The following is a 20,268-nucleotide window of genomic DNA, read 5'->3' as shown; positions in this document are numbered from 1 at the left end:
ACGCTATTGTGCCAGGCCCAATCGCAGGTCTTTTAACCTAAACTACTGGTTGGCCTCCTGGTAGAAGGCCCATAATTATTAGCAGTTTTCCAGTTATTTATTAAATAATGTTATAAATTATAACATTAAGTAATTATTTATTATAATAATAACAATAATACATCTCTATAAACTACCTAAGAAATTATTCTTCAATATTGTATGGAATATTATGAGACAGTTTAAAAATTTTTTTTATTTTTACTTGAAAGCATTGTGGAGAGAATGAGGGAGAGGGAGGCAGAGAAAGGTTTGCCATCCACTTGTTCACTCCCCAAGTGGCCACAATGGCCAGAACCGGGAGTTGGGAACTTTTCTTCTGGGTCTCATGTGGGTGCAGGATCTTAAGGCTTTGGGCCATCTTCTGCTGCTTTCCCAGGCCACAAGCAGGAAGCTGCCAAGACAGGAACCGGCACCCATATGGAATGCTGGCATTGCAGGTGAAAGATTAACTTACTATACCACAACACTGCGGCTGGCGATTTAATTTTTTTTTTAAATTATGCATATGTTGGAATTTTTATGTGATAAGTATGGATTTCTTATGTCATATGTGAGAGGAAGAATGGGACATAGTAATTGTTGTCAAATGTATGCTTTACTTTGGGACCCTGTACCCGTGTGGCAGACCCAGAAGAGGTTCCTGGTTTCCGGCTTCGGATCGGCGCAGCACCGGCCGTTGCGGCTCACTTGGGGAGTGAGTCGTCAGACGGAAGATCTTCCTCTCAGTCTCTCCTCCTCTCTGTATATCTGACTTTGTAATAAAAATGAATAAATCTTTTTAAAAAAAAAATGTATGCTTTAGAGGAACTGTTAAGAAGTGCACGGGTCCCAGTGGTCCCTTGGTGTGACTAATCCGCCCTCCGGCAGCTTCTAGGAAGCTCTGTTTGTTGTGGGCTGCAGCCGTGTGAGGACCCTGAGCCCCGCCTGCTGTCCAGGCAGCGGTCCGGGAACTGCTTGCTGCCAAGGCCGAGATGGACACTTCCTCCTGCCCAAGATACTGTAAAACCAGTTATGAAAAACATGTTTATCAATCCTGGTATTGTTCTGTGATACTTTGTTCCTTTGGTTAAAAACAGTGATGACCCTGTTTTTGAGCAGAGGAGGAAAATAGTCCCTTTCTTCTGCTTTTTAAAGTAGAATTATTGTCTTATATTGCAAAAGCTACTGGTGAGGTCTTGGTAGTGCATACTGCTGGCCCCAGACTCTCCCCCCTGGAGCCTGGCTTGGCACATCTCACCTCAGTGAGGGGAGTTGTGCAGATTCCATGTGTGTGCATGTGTGTGTGTGTGTGTGTGTAGGTGAGGACGTAGGTCTCTGTGTGACAGAGCCCAGCGGCTGACCTCTCCACACCAGGCCTGTGTGCCAGCCGAGGGCTCAGGATGAAGAGCCTGAAGCAGACAATCACGTGGCTTGATCCCAGGACTTGCTGAACATGGAGTGTAAAGCTGGGCTTGTACTCTAAGCTACAGATTTCAATGGATTCATGCAGCTGCAAGATTTAGGTAGTTTTTTACATTTCAGAGGTACCCTGTCCTTTTCAATAGTGTGTGCCACTTCTCCAATATAAATACGCGTCACTAAGGGATCAATTGGTTGAGCAAATGATGATACACTAGTGTGCTATGAGATGCTTTTCAGTGTAATAAGTCCACATGGAAAAATCCTGAAAACTGCAAATTATAGAATAAGCCTTGTTTCTTGGTTTTAAAGTATGCCCTTGGAATGCATGTTTTTCACTTCACAGTTGTATTTATCTTTGAGCTTTTTGATGAGACATAGGTAGGTGGGTGGTACTCAGTATGGAAACCTGTGATATGGAACCCAGACTTCCAATTGTGTTATCTCTGGAACAGGAGTGGGCTCTTCCCTTTTCACTTTCTTGGAAATTTTTATAATAGGGACCCAGGTACTGGAGCCATTATCTGCTTTCCCAGGATGCATCCTGGGATGGAAGTGGCATATCTGAGACTTGACTTGCCACTTCCATGTGTATTGTGGACGTCCCAAGTGGTAGGTCTGTTTTTTCTTTTTCCTTTTAAACATTTATTTATTTGAAAGGCAGAGTTATGGAGAGAAAGAGCTCTTCCACTCACTGGTTCACTCCCCAAATGGCCATAAAGATCAGAGCAGGGCCATTCAAAGCCAGAAGCCTCTTCCAGGTCTCCCACACGGATTCAGGGGCCCATGCTCTTGGGCCATCCTCTGGTGGTTTTCTGTTAGTGGGGAGCAGGGGACTCAAAACTGCATCCATCTGACATTGCTGGTGCTGTCGGTTAAGCCTTAGCTTGCTACGCCAGAGCTCTCCTCCTACACAACTCCCCACCCCCATCACGATGTTCACCTTCCATGGACTGTTTGAATTACCCTTACATATGTGTGCATGAATCCATGGATATGTGTGTTTCCTAAAAGTATGCATGTTCACCCACAAGGCCAATGTGTGAAGCTTCCCAGGGAACTCTGCTAACCTCTTTCCTCCCAGGCTTTTGTATTACAAGTAGAATTTGCCTGGGGGATTTGACTTTTAACAGCTAGGATTCGGGGAGCCAGAGGTGACTGAGAAATACCACAGCTGCTTTTGTTATTTCTCCCCAGACTGTGCATCCTGTTTTAGGTCCCACCCTCTTCATCAATCTTCTGCTTTTCACTGTCAGGAAAAGAATAAGCTGCATGGAGGATGCTTTCAGATGCTCTGGGCACCAGGCACACCTCCTTGTTAATTTTCATGCATTTGTGACTGGGTGTACAACACCCTGGTTTCCTAGATAAGATCAAAAGTGCAAAAATAGCCTGTACTCTTTTTACTTTTCCCCGTAACATATAGCTCTGCATGTTACCTGTCACAGTAAGTAATGATTATTGAGTAACTGCTGTATACAATGAAATACTGGCTTTCATGGAGAGTGTCACCTTCCTGACCTTCCTCCCCACCTTCCATCAATACTTGTCTGTCCACCCTTACTTTCAGACTGTTATTTCTTGCTCACTTGCAGACTAATAAAAATAGTCTTGGTGTTGAAGGGAGAGAGAGGTGGGTGTTGGAGAGAGGCTAAAAGGAGGATATGTTTTTCCCGCCGGTGGTTTGGTTATCACCAAAACACTAAGCCTGTGGGCAGATAGCAGCCAGAGGGGAGGGAGTGTGTGAGCATTCCAGGGCCGCCCTGGGCACCTTGGATGTGATGGAGCCTGCAGCATCCCCTAGGACTCCCCACTCCAGGGATCCTGCCAGCTTCTCGGGAAGAGAAGGCAGAAGACTCAGCCTTCGCACCTCCACTGGCAGCACCCTCTCCTGTGCGCCCCTGCAGGCCTGCCCCCTTCACCTGAGATCACAGGCACATTGGAGCAGAGAGCCAGAGCTGTCAGCCCCTGGTGCCTATGTCGTTTCCCTCGCCCCGCTGGAGCTTTGGCACTAACTATTGCTGATAACAGCCAAGAAGATACTGTTTGTAAAGAACCAACATGGTGCCTGGCACACACTTAGAAAATGTTCCTCCCGCAGCCCCTCCCACCCTCCAGCATACGAATCTTCTCCAACCCTGTTTTTAACAGGACCCAGGACGGTGATCCACCCCAAGGCGCGGATCATTGCTGAAGCCGGGCCCATAGTGATTGGGGAAGGCAACCTGATAGAAGAGCAGGCCCTCATCATAAACGCGTGAGTACGAGCCTCCCAGCTGCCCCGCCACAGGCTCCAGGGTCCCCTGCACACAGCTGGTTAACGAGCTGCTCCTAGGCCACATCTGCAAGGCCCACTGCTTTAGAGAGGCATTAGGATCTTTGTCAGCACGTTATGTGGCAACCCTAAAACCGGATGGAGTGGAAGGCTCAAGGTGAGGGAGCTCGTGGGTGGCCTGATCATCCTCGCTGCCTCTCCCTCTCCAGCCCTACCAAAGCCTGCATCTCCCCACCCCTGCATCCTTCCAGTGCCATGCCAACCACGCAGAAGAGAGTGCCTGGTTGGCTCTCAATTTGGGCAGAAACCACACACGTGAACTTAACCAGAACACATGTTTCCAAATGTTCTGCATGGTAACACACAGAAAAATTGGAGATTTAAAAACCATATGAGCAATTTTTAAACTGTAGAGGCAAAAATTAGTGAGATATTGGAACACATACATGACCTTAGGGAATGAGACTGTCATACGATTTCTACAAGCATGTGTGAGTCTTTCTAGATAGAATTTGGCAGGCAATTTGGGCTTATATCTAATTTATAATAGCAGTGTATGGAATTTCTAAGATCTTGGGAAAATATTTAACTGTGATAAGAAGACAGACTTGTTTTAATGCTTATCTAGGCTTTGGGAGTTACTTTTCTAAAAACACTTGGCGCTTTTGATGTAAGTCAATTAACAGGGGTTACTCTGCAGTAGCTCAGCTGTCAGATAAAGCACCGTTTCGAATGGCTGCCAGCTTTTAGCACATTTAGCACGAACATTTAGCACGAACATTTACTCTTGCACATATTTCAGCTACTACCTAATGAAATAATTGTTTTATGTGCTTATCTACTTATATTTCACAATCTCAAATGATTGTAAATGTTGGAAAGTTTCAAAGTTAGATGAGATTTTTATTCCAGTTCATCAGGTGAAAAGTGTAGCCATTCTGTTGTCTGCTGGCCTTGGCGTGTCGACAGCGAAGGTAGGCTGTCCTTACAGGCCTGTGACTTGCTCTCATTTCACGAGCTGCTCTCAATGCAGAATGCAGCCTTCTCTAGCCCCGACGGTACGTGACTCACTTGGATAAAGAAGAAGTCATTTAGAGGAGTTCTAGATCAAATGGAAGGAATGACCAAATTCTCAACTGGACGGAAAATTTGTTGTTATGCTACTGACATTTTGGTGATTTGTATTTTTTCTTACAGGTACCCAGATAACATAACTCCAGATACAGAAGATGTAGATCCCAAGCCAATGGTCATTGGTACCAACAACGTGTTTGAAGTTGGCTGTTGTATCCTGCGCAATAATCTAGGATAAAACATCCAGGGCTCCCCACCTCGAAATGGTCATAATTGACCTACCAAGTAGATTTCTAATATATGCCACAGTTATAGTCTAAAGCTTAGGCTAGCCAGCCCTTTCAGTAATCAGTCTCTGCAAACTCAGCTGAGTGAGCCCTGCATGCGGTTGGCCAGCAGCACATGCACCTTAGGCTCAGCATGGGCACGGCCTTGCTGCTTGTGCTGGAGCCGCCTTGTGCTGCCAGGCAGTGAGGGCTCAGCAGCAGGAGACTTGGAGCCGTGACCCTGGCTTCCAGCCTGGTTTCAGAACCACACTTTTGTCCGTCTGCTTCCTGTGTGGCGTGCTGGTGTTCCCTCTGAGAGTTCGCTACTTCATCTGCTTGGTTTTCTACTCCAAGAAAAGAGTAAAATCTTTTTGTGGTGTTTGTGGAACTATGACATGTAACAGGAAATGTTTGTAGAAAAGAAAAACATCTAGATGTCAACAATAGCAAAGTGTTTTAATTAGCTAATCTATAAGCCTACAGGAAATAACCAGGACCAACCTTTAAGCAGTCAATACAAATTAATTTTCTTTAAGATTTTAATAACTTGGACTAATGCTTGCCAATTGAGTCAGCCAAGTAAACTAAAGCAGTTTATGCAGTTTTATTTTATACAATTTGATTTCTGTTTTTTCTGAACAGAATTATATATATGTACATAAAGATATATCAATCTATTAATAGTATTTAAATGATTAGATAATGAACAGCTTTACTTTTTAAAAAAAATTGCAAACATTCATTGCTCATAAAATCACGTTATAAGGTACCCATCTCTTTTTTAAAAGCCAAGTCATTTGTGTTTAAAGAGAGCTTCACTGCCAGTTGCCCTACACACAGAGTTCTGACCAGGTGGGCACCCGGGGCCTTGCATACCTTGCTACCCTGGGACACAGTGTGTAAGTAGTGAAGGAAGGCGAACACCTTCTCAGTATTTGCTTAACTCCAGCTCACAGATTCCCAAGCTATGAAGATGGGGGACAATAATGTCATTGAATCAAAAGGTAAGCTGTGGTCAGAGCTGTATTATCAAAGTGATTAGCTCGTTTCTCTTTGCGGTAACTGGAAAAAACACAAGTGCATATTCTGGCAAGGTGGCAGCCTTGGACACGGTGACCATAGATGTCACACATAATTCTTTGTCTCTAAGAAAGGAATCTGGTCATGTGACTAAATACACAAAATCAAAACGTTACCTGTGTACATTTAAGTCAGAATCAAATAGTGAAGTTCAAATAAAGTATTTGAAACCAATTCCTAGTTTCCATGGTGTTTTGGTTGGTAAGTATTATTAAATTTTAAAAAGCACAGTCTCTCTAGCAGTTTGCTTTCTTTAAAGGCCAGTTTACCCTAGCTGACGAGAAACAAATGTAACAGGAGCAGGTGTTCAGCATGGTAGTTAAGGTGGCACTGGGTCCGCATCCCTTATCAGGGTGCCTGCTTGTAGTCCCAGCTCCACATCACATCAGCTTCCTGCTAGTGCAAGCCTCGAAGGCAGCAGCTGCTTGCTCAAGCCCTCGGGTCCTGGCCAACCACATGACAGACTTAGACTGAATCCTAGGCTCCTGGCTTTGCTGGGGGCAGTCCTGCTATTGGGGGCATTTGAGGAGTGAACCAGCAGATGGAAGATCTCTGTTGCTTAGCTTTGTCTGTGTTTCAAATAAAATGGAAGTAAATAAATTTTATAGAGAAATGCGTATCATGTGTCACAATTGGGCCAGGCAAGGATCTTCTGAAGCCTCCAGAACTCCTTTTTTTTTTTTTAAGATGTATTTGTTTTTATTGGAAAGACAGATTTATAGGAGGAGAGACAGAGAGATCTTTCATGTGATTCACTCCCCAAATGACCACAACAGCTAGAGCTGAGCCAATCCAAAGAGCTGCTTCTGGGTCTCACACATGGGTACAGGGTCTCAGGGCTTTGAGCCATCTTCCACTGCTTTCGCAGGCTGTAAACAGGGAGCTGGATGGGGAGTTGAGCAGCAGGAACACAAACCGGTATCCGTATGGCATGCTAGAGCTTGCAGGTGGAGAATTAACCTATGGAACCACCACGCTGACCCATCCCCAGCACTAATGCAAATGAACTCCAAGAGCTTGTGGTAGTGAACTCCAGAAAGAACTTGAATGGTGACACTTCTTACAGAATGGTGCTTTTGCTTTCTTGATCCTGGTTGGCATGAAAGAAGTAAAAACACATTTTGTTAATCTACTTATGGCTTTTATCTTACTTAACTCAGACTCCCAGGCATCATCATTGACATTTTCTATGCATTGGGTGATTACTATGAATCTAACTTGTGTCCAGCACTTCACATTTACTATCCCATTTACTTTTTGAAGTAAAATGTGAAGTGCCCTGGTTTCCATTTTGTCAGTGTGCTTGAGCTCAGAGCTCTTCCAGCCACCTGTCTGAGGTCACAGAAGTTGGCAGCAGAACCCTGCTGTAAATCCAGCTGACCATGGGCTGTGCTTCCTTTTTTTCTCCACACACATTCAGAGCTGAAGTGTTTGCCTTAATTTTTTCTGTAAGGCAAGTCTGCAGTTTTAATCATAAGTCATCTTAGAAAAGTATTTGATGTCTTCAATTGCAAATCCGTGTTTTCCTGTAGCCTATGTAGGTAGAAATGTCATACTGACAAGTGGTTGTATCATCGGGGCCTGTTGCAACCTAAACACTTTTGAAGTCATCCCGGAGAACACGGTGATCTACGGTGCCGACTGCCTCCGTCGGGTGCAGACCGAGCGACCACAGGTAACTAGAACCTCCAGTCCAAGGGGTTCTGGGGCAGCAGCTTGGCCTAGCAGGTCAGCCACCAATGTCAGAGTGCTTGGATTCACGTCCTGCTTCTGGCTGCCTGCTAATGTATGCATTGGGAGCTGGCAGGTGATGTCAGGGAGTGGGGTCCCAGCCAGCCCTGTACGAGATCCAGGCTGGTTTCCTGACCCTGGCCATTACAGGCATCTGGGGAGTAAACCAGCATACTGAACTTTGTGTTTGCATTTCTGTCTCTTTCTTCCTTTTTCCCTCTCTCCCTCCTTTCTACCTCTCAAATAAAAGTAGTTCTTTTTTTTTTTTTCCTGCTAATTTTTCCACATAACCACATAATAGTCTTTGTTTGGGGGATGCCTCAAGAGTTTATTTCTTGTTCTGTCCCTCTTGCCTGGCCAGCTCAGGCTCTACACATAATAATCTTAAAGAGGAACAAGTTCTTTATTTAAAAAGCAGATATTCCTAAGAGCAGGATTTTAATTCTTCCGTCATTGGGTTAATATCAGAGATATAAATATGGCTGATGATGGCAAGGTGGTCTTGAGGAGAGCGGCAGAGGGAGCTCTCATGCATGTTCACAGAAGATGCGTCCCCACACCGCATCACACTCCATGCTAGGTTCCCTTCTTCAAAGGTGACAAATGACCTTGGGTCTATTAGTTTATTAATATTACAACTTGACAGTAAATTCCAGCTTATAAATTGCACAACTGTGTGGATATTTTCCTGGGCTATTAGAAATGATCCTCTCCTAATATGGCCAAGAACAATGAAGAGTAAATAAATGAAGTTTCATGTTGGAGTAGGTGATGAAAAAGGTAGCATGCTGGGCCTTTCCTTTGGTTGGCGCTGTGTGAGGGGCTTCCTGAAAGTGATGCAGCAGTGGAACTGGAAGACACGTTTACTTTGATACAGAAAGTGGAAAGCAGTGCCTGCAAGGGCTACCCACAAAGCTCCAGGGAAAACTGCGTGGACGTCAAGGTCTTTGTGCGGTAGTGAACCCGCCTCTTCAGTGCATTTGTCTAAAACTTTTTGAAGTACCCATCTGGATTCCTTTAGCCTTTCAGCTGCCTTTCCGTCCTGCAAAAGAAAATATTTTCAAGATACTTATGCTTGACTCTGGTTCTGAGGCATAGTTTCTGAGATGTTAAAACTCCAGTTCTGTCTGGGTTACTCTATTTCTATAATGTTTGGCTTATTATTATTATTATTATTAACAAGCATTAGTTATCTAGACTAAAAAAATTAAGGACAAATTCAGTGATTTTCTTTTGCTTTCTACCTCACAGCAAACACGTTTGGACAGGGGGAAAAGGAAGCTGGGGTTAGGGAAAGAAGGTTAGCATCAGGTGAGTGAGGACATCTGAAGTTTATCTTTTACTGGTGGGCAGTGCTATTCTCCAAATTGTACTGATCACAAGGCTTACATAGAAGTCTTTATTAAAAGTAGGGAGTGTCCAGGCTTATGGAGTCACAGTGGCTAGGGCAGACTCTTAAATCATATTTTCCCAAATTCTCTGAGCTTTACAAGAAGGAGAGAAGAGTAAAGCTGGTATGTGCAGAGGGAAGACCATACGAGTGCGTCTCAGCCAAGTGCCTCTCAAGGTCTTGCAGGAAGTCATCAACTCTAGTGTTTAACCTGTGTGGCCTTCTGGAATTGGAAGTTTTTAACATTTTGGAAGCCAAGGTGAAATCTGCAAAAGCAAATATGAAAACTGATTTCTCTGTAGATTTTATGTAAAAGAAAAAACAAAACAACATATTTTGCTTTGTCTTTTTATCAGAGTTTAAAAAGAAACCCAGGAAGGCAAAAAAAGTCCAATTTCTTCCTGACACCTTTGTTTTTTATTTGTTTGTTGTTTTTTGCTTTATGCTAGTCAATCTGAATTACGTTTTTTGTTTTTGTTTTTAACAAAAAATATTTATTTACTTATTTTGAGTTACAAACTGAGCGAGGGAGACAGAAAGGGAAAGAAAGATCTCCTGTCCTCTGGTTCACTCCCCAGATGGCTGAAACACCCAGGACTAGCCCAGGAGGAAGCCAGGAGCTCATGCAGGTCTCCCAGTTGGGTGCAGGAGCTCATGGGTTTGGGCCACCTGCCACGCTTTCCTGCGGCACAGGTGTGGGGTGCTGGCTTCCATCTCCAGCCAGTGTCCATGTGGGATATGGGTGCTACAGGCAGTAGCTTTAACGGCTCTACCACAGTGCTAGCCACTAAGGATCTAATCTTTCTAGCCCCAGACACTGCAGCTGGATTTCTTGATGAAAATCTTGCCAAATTACCACCACCTAAAGAAGACTATGAAAGGAAGCTCAACTCCAGTCAAGAACTGAGACAGTGTGCGTCATCCATGTGTCCGTCTTGGACAGCTGCGTCTAGAAGGAACCACAGTCTCTAGACACTCTTAATGGCTCACAGAATAATACCTGTTGACTTCATTTGGTAGAATCGAGTCAGAAAAGAAACGAGTGAATTTTTGTTTTAACTGTTGTCTATAATTTATATGAAGTGTTTTATTTTCCTATATCTTTGCTGCTTTTCATATAATTTACATATTTAGTTATCTCTTCGCTATATAAAATGTTGACCACAAATTTTGGTTATGTGAAAGACTACACCATGGTATAAAAAAAAAAAAAGGAGGGGAGGGGGTAGAGGGTATTTAGCTCTAGCCTAGCTTACACTAAACTGAATCAAACATGCTGAGGACAAGACTTGTGGGAGAATAGTTTTGCTACTCATTACTATAACCAAAAATTGCTGTCTTCATTTGCAATGTGTACTGACTATTAAAACCACCGTGTTTACCTTTTTCTCTTGTGGATGTGTAACTGTTTAATGGGAAGGTTCATCAGCTGTTAATTTAGACTTTGTTTTAAAACAATTTTTTTTTCTTCTTAGTAAAATGAAAGTAATCAAGGAAAGCCACCTTCACTAAGATAAAAATTCAAAAAGAATGACTTCTGACCAAAAGGACAAGTAAGTGAGTGATTTTCTGAGGTTTCTGACAATGAAACTGAAATGTCAGTTTATGAAATTATTTGGCATATTCCTGATTCCTGATATTGAACTTACTATAATTCCATATACTTAATTACACAGAATAAATATGATTAGAGAGGCAAAATGTTGCTGGTTTTATTGTGATTAAAATATTTGACAAATTTGCACAACTTTTGAATCAGAAGATACTAGGTAACAGAGTGTATGTAAGATGTAAAATATAAAGGTGTGGGCCCGGTGCAGTGGCGCAGTGGTTAAGGTCCTCGCCTTGCACGCCCGGGATCCCATATGGGCGCCGGTTCTATCCCGGCAGCCCCGCTTCCCATCCAGCTCCCTGCCTGTGGCCTGGGAAAGCAGTCGAGGACGGCCCAAGGCTTTGGGACCCTGCACCCGCGTGGGAGACCTAGAGGAGGCTCCTGGCTTCGGATCGGCATAGCATCGGCCCATTGCGCTCACTTGGGGAGTGAATCATCGGATGGAAGATCTTCCTCTCTGTCTCTCCTCTCTTTTTTTCCGCCTTTCCAATAAAAAATAAAATAAATCTTTACTAAATAAATAAATAAATAAAGGTGTTTTCTCAAAAGTTTAATTTTAGGTATGGAACTAACAGTTCAGCTTAGCCTAATTATTTTGGTCAGAACCCTCCTATGACTCAGGTTAGAAAGCTGCAGTCATGGACTAAGCAGAGCTTTTGGAAGGGAGAATGTCACAGAAATTCCCTCCCTTTGCTCTTTGTCTATTTTTCAAGCCCCGATTGTCTATCCACAATTCTGTTCATCATGAACATTTTCCTGAATGAAAGAAATTCTCAAACCACCTGCAACGTTCAATACAGGCTCTAGAACATTTCTGCACGAGCTCTGATACACTCAGGAAGTGGCATCTCCAGACTGTTGGGATAGCATCTAGGTAGTATCTAGAGGCAGCAGTGAGATACTGTCTGAGGACTTGATAAGAAACTCAAGGCAGCCCCGCTTCCCATCCAGCTCCCTGCCTGTGCCTGGGAAAGCAGTCGAGGACGGCCCAAGGCATTGGAACCCTGCACCCATGTGGGAGACCCGGAAGAAGCTCCTGGCTCCTGGCTTCGGATCGGCTCAGCTCAGTCGTTGCATGCACTTGGGGAGTGAAGTAATGGACAGAAGATCTTTCTGTCTCCTTCACTCTCTAAATCCCATTCACCGCCCAGTGAGGGCCGTGGGTGGGCCCCGGACCGTCCCAGTCACGGAGACTCGACCCCCCCCCCCCCCCGTGTACTCACCCTGAAGGGAGCAGCCGCGAGCCCAGGCAGGCCGGGGGACAGCTCACCATGTGCATGTGGTGGCTGGCATCTGGGATGCAGGCATCCATATAGTTCCTTCATGTATCTGAGGTAAAGGGGGATTTTTAAGGGAGAAGCCCCGCCCAGTTTCCCACCCACCCCAAATCCCAGATGTGTGCATGCTCTGAGATTTTTGCTCAGGTGGTTTTGATAGTTCACCAGTTATGAATCGCTGCCAATCTTGCCACTCCAAGCACCATGAGGTCTTTGAAGAATCCACTGATTGACATAGTCCATCATAGTCTCCGTTTGCCCTGTATTTCGCTGCCAACGTGTAGCTGAGGTGGTTGATTGACCTGTTCTGTCTTCTCTCTTTCCTTGGTTAGGGTTCTGAGTCCAGCATTTCGATTGGAGAGACCCCCCAAAGCAACTTTGTCTGAGGTGTTCCCAGATTCTTGTATGTGCTAGCAAGTACAGGCCCCTGCACTGTCCATTGTCCCGATCAGCTGGGTTGCAATCGCTGGGTTGGTTCTGTTTTCAGCCCTGTCTTCCACTGGAACCAATGGGTGTAACAGTCCAGCCTGGATTTGCCCAGCACATACTCGGCCCTCGCATAAACCAGTGGGAGCTGCAGCCTAGTCAGAGCGACCCACAATAACCCCCTCCAAACCCTCCGCCTACCCTGGTTTGCCAGTATGTGTAGCAGACTAGTCCAGTCTGTCCCAAATCCCATTTGGCTCTCATACATGTCAGTGGGTATTGAAGCTTAGTTCCATCTAACCAGCTCAACTATCTAGCCCTCACGGATGCTGTTGGGTGTCTGTCTAGCCACCCCAGCCCCTGTCCTAGTCTTCATGCCCTCCTGTAGAAGTGGTAACCCAAGAGGGAGGAGGCCACTATTGCCCTCCCAGGCCTCTCACTCCTGGATATGCACTCTCCAGGTGGTTCTGTGGTTTAACTTGACAGAACTAGCCCCCAGTGCCAGCTTCTGCCAGCTGTTGCTGTGGCTAAGCCCAAACAACCCTCGCCCACTCTAATTTTGTTTGCACCAATAGGAATAGTCAGCTCAGCCTGGCTTTTCCCTGATCTAGTCCACATGAGGCGCACAGGTGTTGTAGCCCTGCTTAGTCTGGTTTGCCCCCATCCCAGCTCAGGATCTCTAGTGCGAGTAGCTGTCCAGCAAGGGAACCCCCTTATATTCCCCCTGCCGGTTCCGTGATGGTGAATTCTTAGTGTGCAAACCACCCGCTGTTATGGGCAGATGAAGAGCTCTACCAGATACTTCCATCTTCTTGTCTTACAGCCCCACTCTGCTGTTTTGCCACAAGAGGGCAGCAGCACACAGCATTGCTTTCCCTGCGTAGCACCGGTGACCTATTTGAGTAAGTGAGTGTTAGGAAAAGCTCTTTTCGTGTGCCTCTCAAACAGGGTTTTCTTTGCTCCTCCATGGAGATGCATTAATATTTTAGAACATGAGCTGCGCTGAGGTTCATAATACTAAACACAGGGAAGCTTGGGTTCTTGGTCTTCTGTGAAGATTCAGGTTAGTGCCGCTAGAGACAGAGCGAGGAGTGGTGCGATCAAACCAGCATTGTCATCACGCCCTCCAAGGCGTTCAGTGCCCCTTGGCTTCCTGTGAGTGGGAGTCAGGGCAAAGGCCCCTGTGTTTGGATTGCCCGTGCCTGACCACCTTGGTTGCCTTCGCCACCTGTGTGGCGCAAACCTCTGACCCCATCTCTGCCCTCTGTGGAAAGGAACCGCTGAGGCTCAGAGCCCACCTTGTTTCCACAGTGCCAAGTCACCTGCTCCTGCTGGGCTCGTCCCTTCTCTCCGGGACTGAGTTACTGGCTTTCCAAAAGTCAATCATCTTTGTTTATGTCAGCTGTATTTAGTAATTCATAACCTAACTTGATAGTTTTAAAAATCAAACATTGCCAGTGTGAATAGAGTTGTAATCTCTACAAAAATGGGTTGAGTGGTTGGGAAAGACTTGATAAAGATATGTTACTAAAGGGGAAAAATGCTCTGGAATTTGGTGTTGGCAAAAGAACTGAGAGTTTTGGTGGGGAAGGAGACTGTCAAAATATGAAGAATTTTCCCTTGTTTTGCTTCACACGTGCCTTGAAGCCTTACTCCTCTGAGGCAAACAGTTAATGGTACTCATAAATGTCTTATTAGATGGAAAATCTTCCTGTCTCCTCCTCTCTATATCTGACTTTGCAATAAAAATAGATAAATAAGACATTTTTTAAAAGTAGGATTTTGAGGAAACGGTGCTGTGGCATAGCATGCTAAGTCTCTGTAGTGCCAGCATCCCATATTGCACACCGGTTCAATCCTGGCTGCTCCACTTGATCCAGCTCCCTGCTAATGTGCCCAGGAGGGCAGCAGAGGATGGCCCAAGTCCTTGGACCTCTGTATCCATGTGGGAGACCCAGAAGAAGCTCCTGGCTCCTGCCCTCAGCCATTTGGAGAGTGAACTAGCAGAGCATATGGAAGATCTCTCTCTTTCTCTTTCTCTCTCCTTCTCTAATTATAAATATGCCTTTCAAACAATAAATAACTAAATTTTTTTTAAGATTTATTTATTTATTGGAAAGTCAGATATACAGAGAGGAGGAGAGACAGAGAGGAAGATCTTCCATCCGATGATTCACTCCCCAAGTGAGCGCAACGGCTGATGCTATGCCAATCTGAAGCCAGGATCCAGGAACTTCTTCCGGGTCTCCCACACGGGTGCAGGGTCCCAAGGCTTTGGGCCGTCCTCAACTGCTTTCCCGGGCCACAAGCAGGGAGCTGGATGGGAAGTGGAGCTGCCAGAATTAGAACCGGCGCCCATATGGGACTCCGGCATGTTCAATGCAAGGACTTTAGCCGCTAGGCCACACCGCTGGGCCCTAAATAACTAAATGTTAAAAAAGAAAAAGAATTTTGATGTTATATTTTATTTTACTAATTTTCATTTGAGCTGACTTCCTCTCACTGATGAGCTGTGGATGCTGCCTGCACTGGGCAGCAGGGCTTCCACTGGAGGCAGCAGCTGCCGAACAGAGGGCCTCCGGGCCTCCTCATAGCTTGTGTATCATTTTACAAGAATAACCTCATGTTCAGGAAAATTGCAGTCTATAGGCTTTTCTCTAATTTGATGTGTTTGATTTTAATGGTGTTTTATAACCTAAACACCTTCTATGTTTCTGTGTCTGTCAGATGAAATAATGGTTTCAGGATTGGGTGTTGTGGTGCGGTGGGTTAAGCCATGGCTTGGGAAGCCCACATCCCTTATCAGTGCAACAGTTGAAGTTGCAGGCACTCCACGTCTGACCCAGGTTACTGTTAACACACCCGGGAAGGCAGTGGATGGTGGCCATGAGTCCCTGCCACCCACATGGGAGACCCAGCTGGAGCTTCAGGCTCCTGGTTTTTGCCTGAGCCAGCCCCAGACTCTGTGGGCAGTTGTGGAGTGAATCTGCTGATGGAAGAGCTCTTTTATTTGTCTTTCTTCTTTGTTTCTCTAACTCTGCCTTTCAAAAATCAAAATAAATATAAAAAATAAAATAAAAATTCTGACACATAGACCATTAGGACAAAAGCAATCAATCAACCAATCGGTCAATTCATGTATCTACAACCAATTAATCTTTGGCAAAGTTGCCAAAAACATAAATTGGGGAAAAAACAGTTTTTTCTGTAACTAATATTCGTAAACTGGATCCATTCACAGAATGAAACTAGACTCCTATTTTTATCCATATAAAAAAATAAAATCAGAGTGGATCAAAGGTCTCAAGGCCCCAAACTGTGAAACTGGTGGAAAAGCACATAGCAAATATGCTTTCAGACATTGATCTGGACAAAAACTCGTAAAGCATGGCTAGTGAGAGCATACCGGGCTAGGAATGTCTACACAGGTCTAGAAATGATCAACTGGGTGAAGAAATAGCCTAGAGTGTAAGAGAATATTTGCAAACCATGCATGTGACAAGGGGTTGGTATTCAAAAAGATATAAGGAACTCAACAGCAAAGAAACAGTCTGATTTTAAAATGGACAGATGGCCCAAAAAGCCATTTTTTGATGGAAAACAGGTGGCCAACAGCAAATGGCCAACAGGCTCATGAAAAATTGCTGCACATCCCTTATCACCATGGAAATGCTGATCAAAGCCCTTCTAAGATTTAACCCCACTCCGCCTAGTGGCTGTTATCAAGACAAAAGAGGGGACGTGATAGCATAGCGGTTGAAGTCCTCACCTATGAACCCAGAGGAGCTTTGGGCTCCTAACTTCAGCCTGACCCAGCCCTGGTTATTGCAGCTGTATAGGGAGTAAATCAGTAGATGAAACATCTCCCTCTATCTGTCTGTTTCTTCCTCCTCCACCCTGTCACTTTAGCCTTTCGAAGTAAAAAAAAAAAATTTACACAGACATACGCATGCAAGAAAACTAGAAAAAAGTTGCAGGAGATGAATAGCAGCATTGATGTTTCAGATTAGGCATGTCTATAGAGACAAAAATAGTGCTCGGCAGGGTTTGAAGGGAATGGGGGATTGGGAAGTAGAAGCTTCCTTTTGGGTGAAGGAAATGTTCTGGAATTATGTAGGGTTGGTGTGTGGACAACCTTGTGAATACATTTTAAGAATCATTGAATTAAATACTGTAGCATGTTGAAAGGGGTGAACTTTGTCACTGTGGTCTCAATTTATGTGCATCCCCAAATTCATATATTGATAATCTCCTGTGCAATGGGGTGGAAATGAGGCCTCTGGGATAGGCCTGGATGGTGAAGGTTCTGCCTACTGCAGTGGGTTAGTGCCCTTATACAAGATCTAGAGGGAACCTGTTTTCCCTTTCCGCAGTGAGGACACCTAGAAGGTGCCATCCATGGAGCAGAGAAGGACCCCTCCTCGTCAGGCATCAGTCTTGGACTTCCTAGCTTCTAGAACAGGAAGAAATGTGTGCTATGTATACCATACCCAGTGCGAACTGTCCTGTTACAGCAGCCTGAAAGGACTGAGGCTCTCAACAGAAAAAAGGTCAGCATCAAAATGATCAAAGATTGGTGAGATTACCAGGTGCCATATGAAATAAGTGCAAAACAATTCATAGATTGTTCTAGCAAAAGGAGAATTTTGCTGGTCAGCCTTGGTCTCCCTGAACACAGCTGAATTTAGACCTCATATAGGATTTTGAAGAAGTGTGGGATTCAGAGCTTGGCAGATTTTTCTCAAAGATGTAAGTGGGTTGACATCATCTGTGGATGTGTGATTACTTGGGTGAGACTTAGTCATTTCTTGGCACGGGGAGGCGTTTTTTATTGAATCAAGCCTATTCTTTCTGGCTGGTTTTCCAAAGCAGAGACCATGGTTTGCAGGAGCATGTCTATTGAAGCTAATTGTCGCCAACTGAGCAGATTTAAAAACGGCTCAGGGGGATGCAGACATTGGCTCGGGTGTTCAGCCATTCGGTATCCCTGCATCCCATAGTAGAGCGTATGTGTTCGAATCCCACTCTACTTCTGATGTCAGCTTACTGTTAATGTACATTTTGGGAAGTAACTTTGGTGGCACGAAGACTTTAGTTCTTGTTGCCCATGGGGGAGACCCAGATGAGTTCTTGGCAGCTGGCCTTGGCCTGGCCAGCTTAGCTGTGGTAGGCATTGAAGAGTGAGCCAGCAGATGCAAGATCTCTCCGTGTCTATCTCTGTCTGCCTTTTAAATAATTAACAAATCAATTGAAATATTTGAAATATGATTCTGTGGCTCCTTGTTACCTAGCTACAGAATAGTCAGTCTTTCCCTAAGTGTGTAGGATCTTCCATGTCTTGTCTTTTTTTTTTTTTTAATTTTTGAAGACTTATTCACTTATTTGAAAAGACAAAGTTACAGAGAGAGAGATTTCCATCTGAAAATTCACTCTGCAAGTGGCCTCAGTGGTCAGCGCTGGGCCAGGTAGACACTAGGAGCCCGGAGCTTCATCAGGATCTCTGACACAGGTGACAGGGGCTCAAATACTTGGATCAGCTCCTATTGTTTTCACAGATACCACTGTTAAACTCATTTGTCAATGAAAAGATTTGGTCAGGGAATTGAATAACTTGTCCAGGGTTATCTAGACTATTTAAAGACCAATGATCTGACTCTGGTGACTTCCAGGTTTAGTAGCGGCACAGAAGGGTAGCCTGCAGCAGAGATTATCCAATTAAATGTGAAATAGCCTTAGTCCACCTTAAAAGGACATTTATAATGTTTGGGGCACAGATTGTGATTTACATTCAAAAGGATTTTTTGTTTGTTTTTTTAAAAGGTTTATGTATTTATTTTTAAAAGCAGAGTTAAAGAGAGATCTTTCATCTGCTGGTTCACACCCCAGATGGCCACAGTGGCCGGGGCTGCACCAGTCCAAAGCCTGGAGGCAGGAGCTTCACCAGTGTCTGCCACACGAGTGGCAGGGGCCCAAACATTTGGGCCATTTTCTTCTGCTTTTCCTATGTCATTAGCAGAGCCAGGACTTGGATTGGCATCCTTATGGGATGCTAGTATTGTGGATGACAACTTAATCTGTTATGCCACAATGCCAGCCTCTCAAAAGGCATTTTAATCATAAAGTTAAATTTCTTCATTGTAATGAATAGTAAAATATAATAACAAGGGCCCAGCACAGTAGCCCAGCAGCTAAAGTCCTTGCCTTGAACGTGCCGGGATCCCATGTTGGCGCTGGTTCTAATCCCAGCAGTCCTGCTTCCCATCTAGCTCCCCTGCTTGTGGCCTAGGAAAGCAGTGGAGGATGGCCCATATCCTTGGGACCCTGCACCCGTGTGTGGGAGACCCTGAAGAGGCTCTGGGATCCTGGCTTCGGATCTGCGCAGCTCCAGCCGTTGCAGCCACTTGGGAAGTGAATCAGCAGATGGAAGATCTTCCTCTCTGTTTCTCCTCCCCTATTTGAATCTGACTTTGCAATAAAAATAAATCTTTTAAAAAATATAATAACAAAATACATAATAGTAAACTTTTAACTAATTCTAGATGTTTTTTAAATGCATGTAATGAGTAGTGGATGATGATAACTTCCTTGAATAATTCTTATTGAGCCATCAAGTGAAGGAACAAAAGAACATTTGCAGTAATGATAATCTAATCCTTTAGAAAGAAGCTCATAATCTCCATAGGAGACATAGTAAGAATAAAAGGTATAACTGTACATATGCTAAGGCTCAAATCAAACTGCTAATTAAGGATTTACCTTAGAGTCCATAGATTATACACAACATGTTTTTACTGAAAAGGAGGGTTTGTAACTTCCCATCAAAGAATTCTAACTACTACCACCCATAAAAAGATAAAAATGACAGCTCCACAGTTGTCAACAGGGAGAAGCAACTAATGCATTTTTAATGTTTGCTTCCACTTGCATTTTTCTCTCCATGTTAATTACTGGTTAAGTTACACATTCACCTTGGTTACCATTTTTTCTAGACAAGGATTTTTTGGGTCAACAAGTGAAAACACGACTTTATAGAAGTTCCAGCAAAAAGGCATTTTGCAGGGAAGCCCCTGAGATAGTTAATGGAATGTGAGGGTGTGGAGTCTAGTGGAGCTCCACCGAGTGTGGGACCTGCAAGCCAAGAGCCAGCTTCAGTCTCCAGAAGTTGTCTGCTCCGTTGGTCTCTCAGCAAAATAGCACAGGGCACATCACTGCGCGTGCAGGCATCATCCCCCGAGTGGTTACTCTCCACTCCCTAGATCGCATGTCCACTGTTGGCTGACCTGCTCGAATGCCTGAGCAGCATCTCCTAGCCTGGTTTCCAAACCCTCTGGACTCCAGCAGAAAGTGAAGTCCTGGCCTGCAGGCCTGATCGCTGCTGCTGGGAGCAAACAGGGCAGCTCGGTGCAGAGAGGGGCAGGGGCTGGAGGACAGCATCTGTGTTACCTGCTCCGAAAGGGAATTTGCTTAAGTCTTTCTGAGTTTCAGGAAATTTTAATTTATAGCAGAGTGTCTAGAATCTGAAATATTCTCCTTGCTTATAAAGATAACAATTAACAAAGACTTTACTTAAATGGTTATCTTACTCTTTAAAAAAAAAAGATTATTTTTATTGGAAAATGAAATATACAGAGAAAGGGGAGACAGGTAGGAAGATCTTCCATCCTCTGCTTCCCCCCCAAGTGGCTGCCATGGCTGGA

The 20,268-nt window shown here is 44.5% G+C and overlaps 1 protein-coding gene across 3 annotated transcripts in view; it reads left to right on the top strand.

Moving 5' to 3' along the window:
* DCTN6 (dynactin subunit 6) overlaps positions 1-20,268 on the top strand; it is a 59,324-nt gene that overhangs the window by 16,383 nt on the left and 22,673 nt on the right. Inside the window, exons 3-7 of one of the 3 annotated variants that reach the window (XR_005885285.1) lie at positions 3,592-3,697; positions 4,913-5,001; positions 6,012-6,059; positions 7,668-7,810; positions 10,732-10,809. Coding sequence is in view for 2 of the 3 variants with exons in the window: in XM_040994228.1 (XP_040850162.1) it covers positions 3,592-3,697; positions 4,913-5,001; positions 6,012-6,059; positions 7,668-7,810; positions 10,065-10,163 (485 nt within the window). In the remaining variant the exon portion in view is untranslated. Of the gene's footprint in view, positions 1-3,591; positions 3,698-4,912; positions 5,002-6,011; positions 6,060-7,667; positions 7,811-10,064; positions 10,638-10,731; positions 11,106-20,268 lie in introns of those variants that run through there. The other 2 variants (XM_040994229.1, XM_040994228.1) reach the window with 2 other exon arrangements.

This window comes from Ochotona curzoniae, unplaced genomic scaffold (genome assembly GCF_017591425.1).
Source record: "Ochotona curzoniae isolate NIBS_2020 unplaced genomic scaffold, NIBS_Ocur_1.0 contig_899, whole genome shotgun sequence".
Lineage (NCBI taxonomy): Eukaryota > Metazoa > Chordata > Mammalia > Lagomorpha > Ochotonidae > Ochotona > Ochotona curzoniae.
This window is presented reverse-complemented; position numbering and strand designations above follow the sequence as displayed.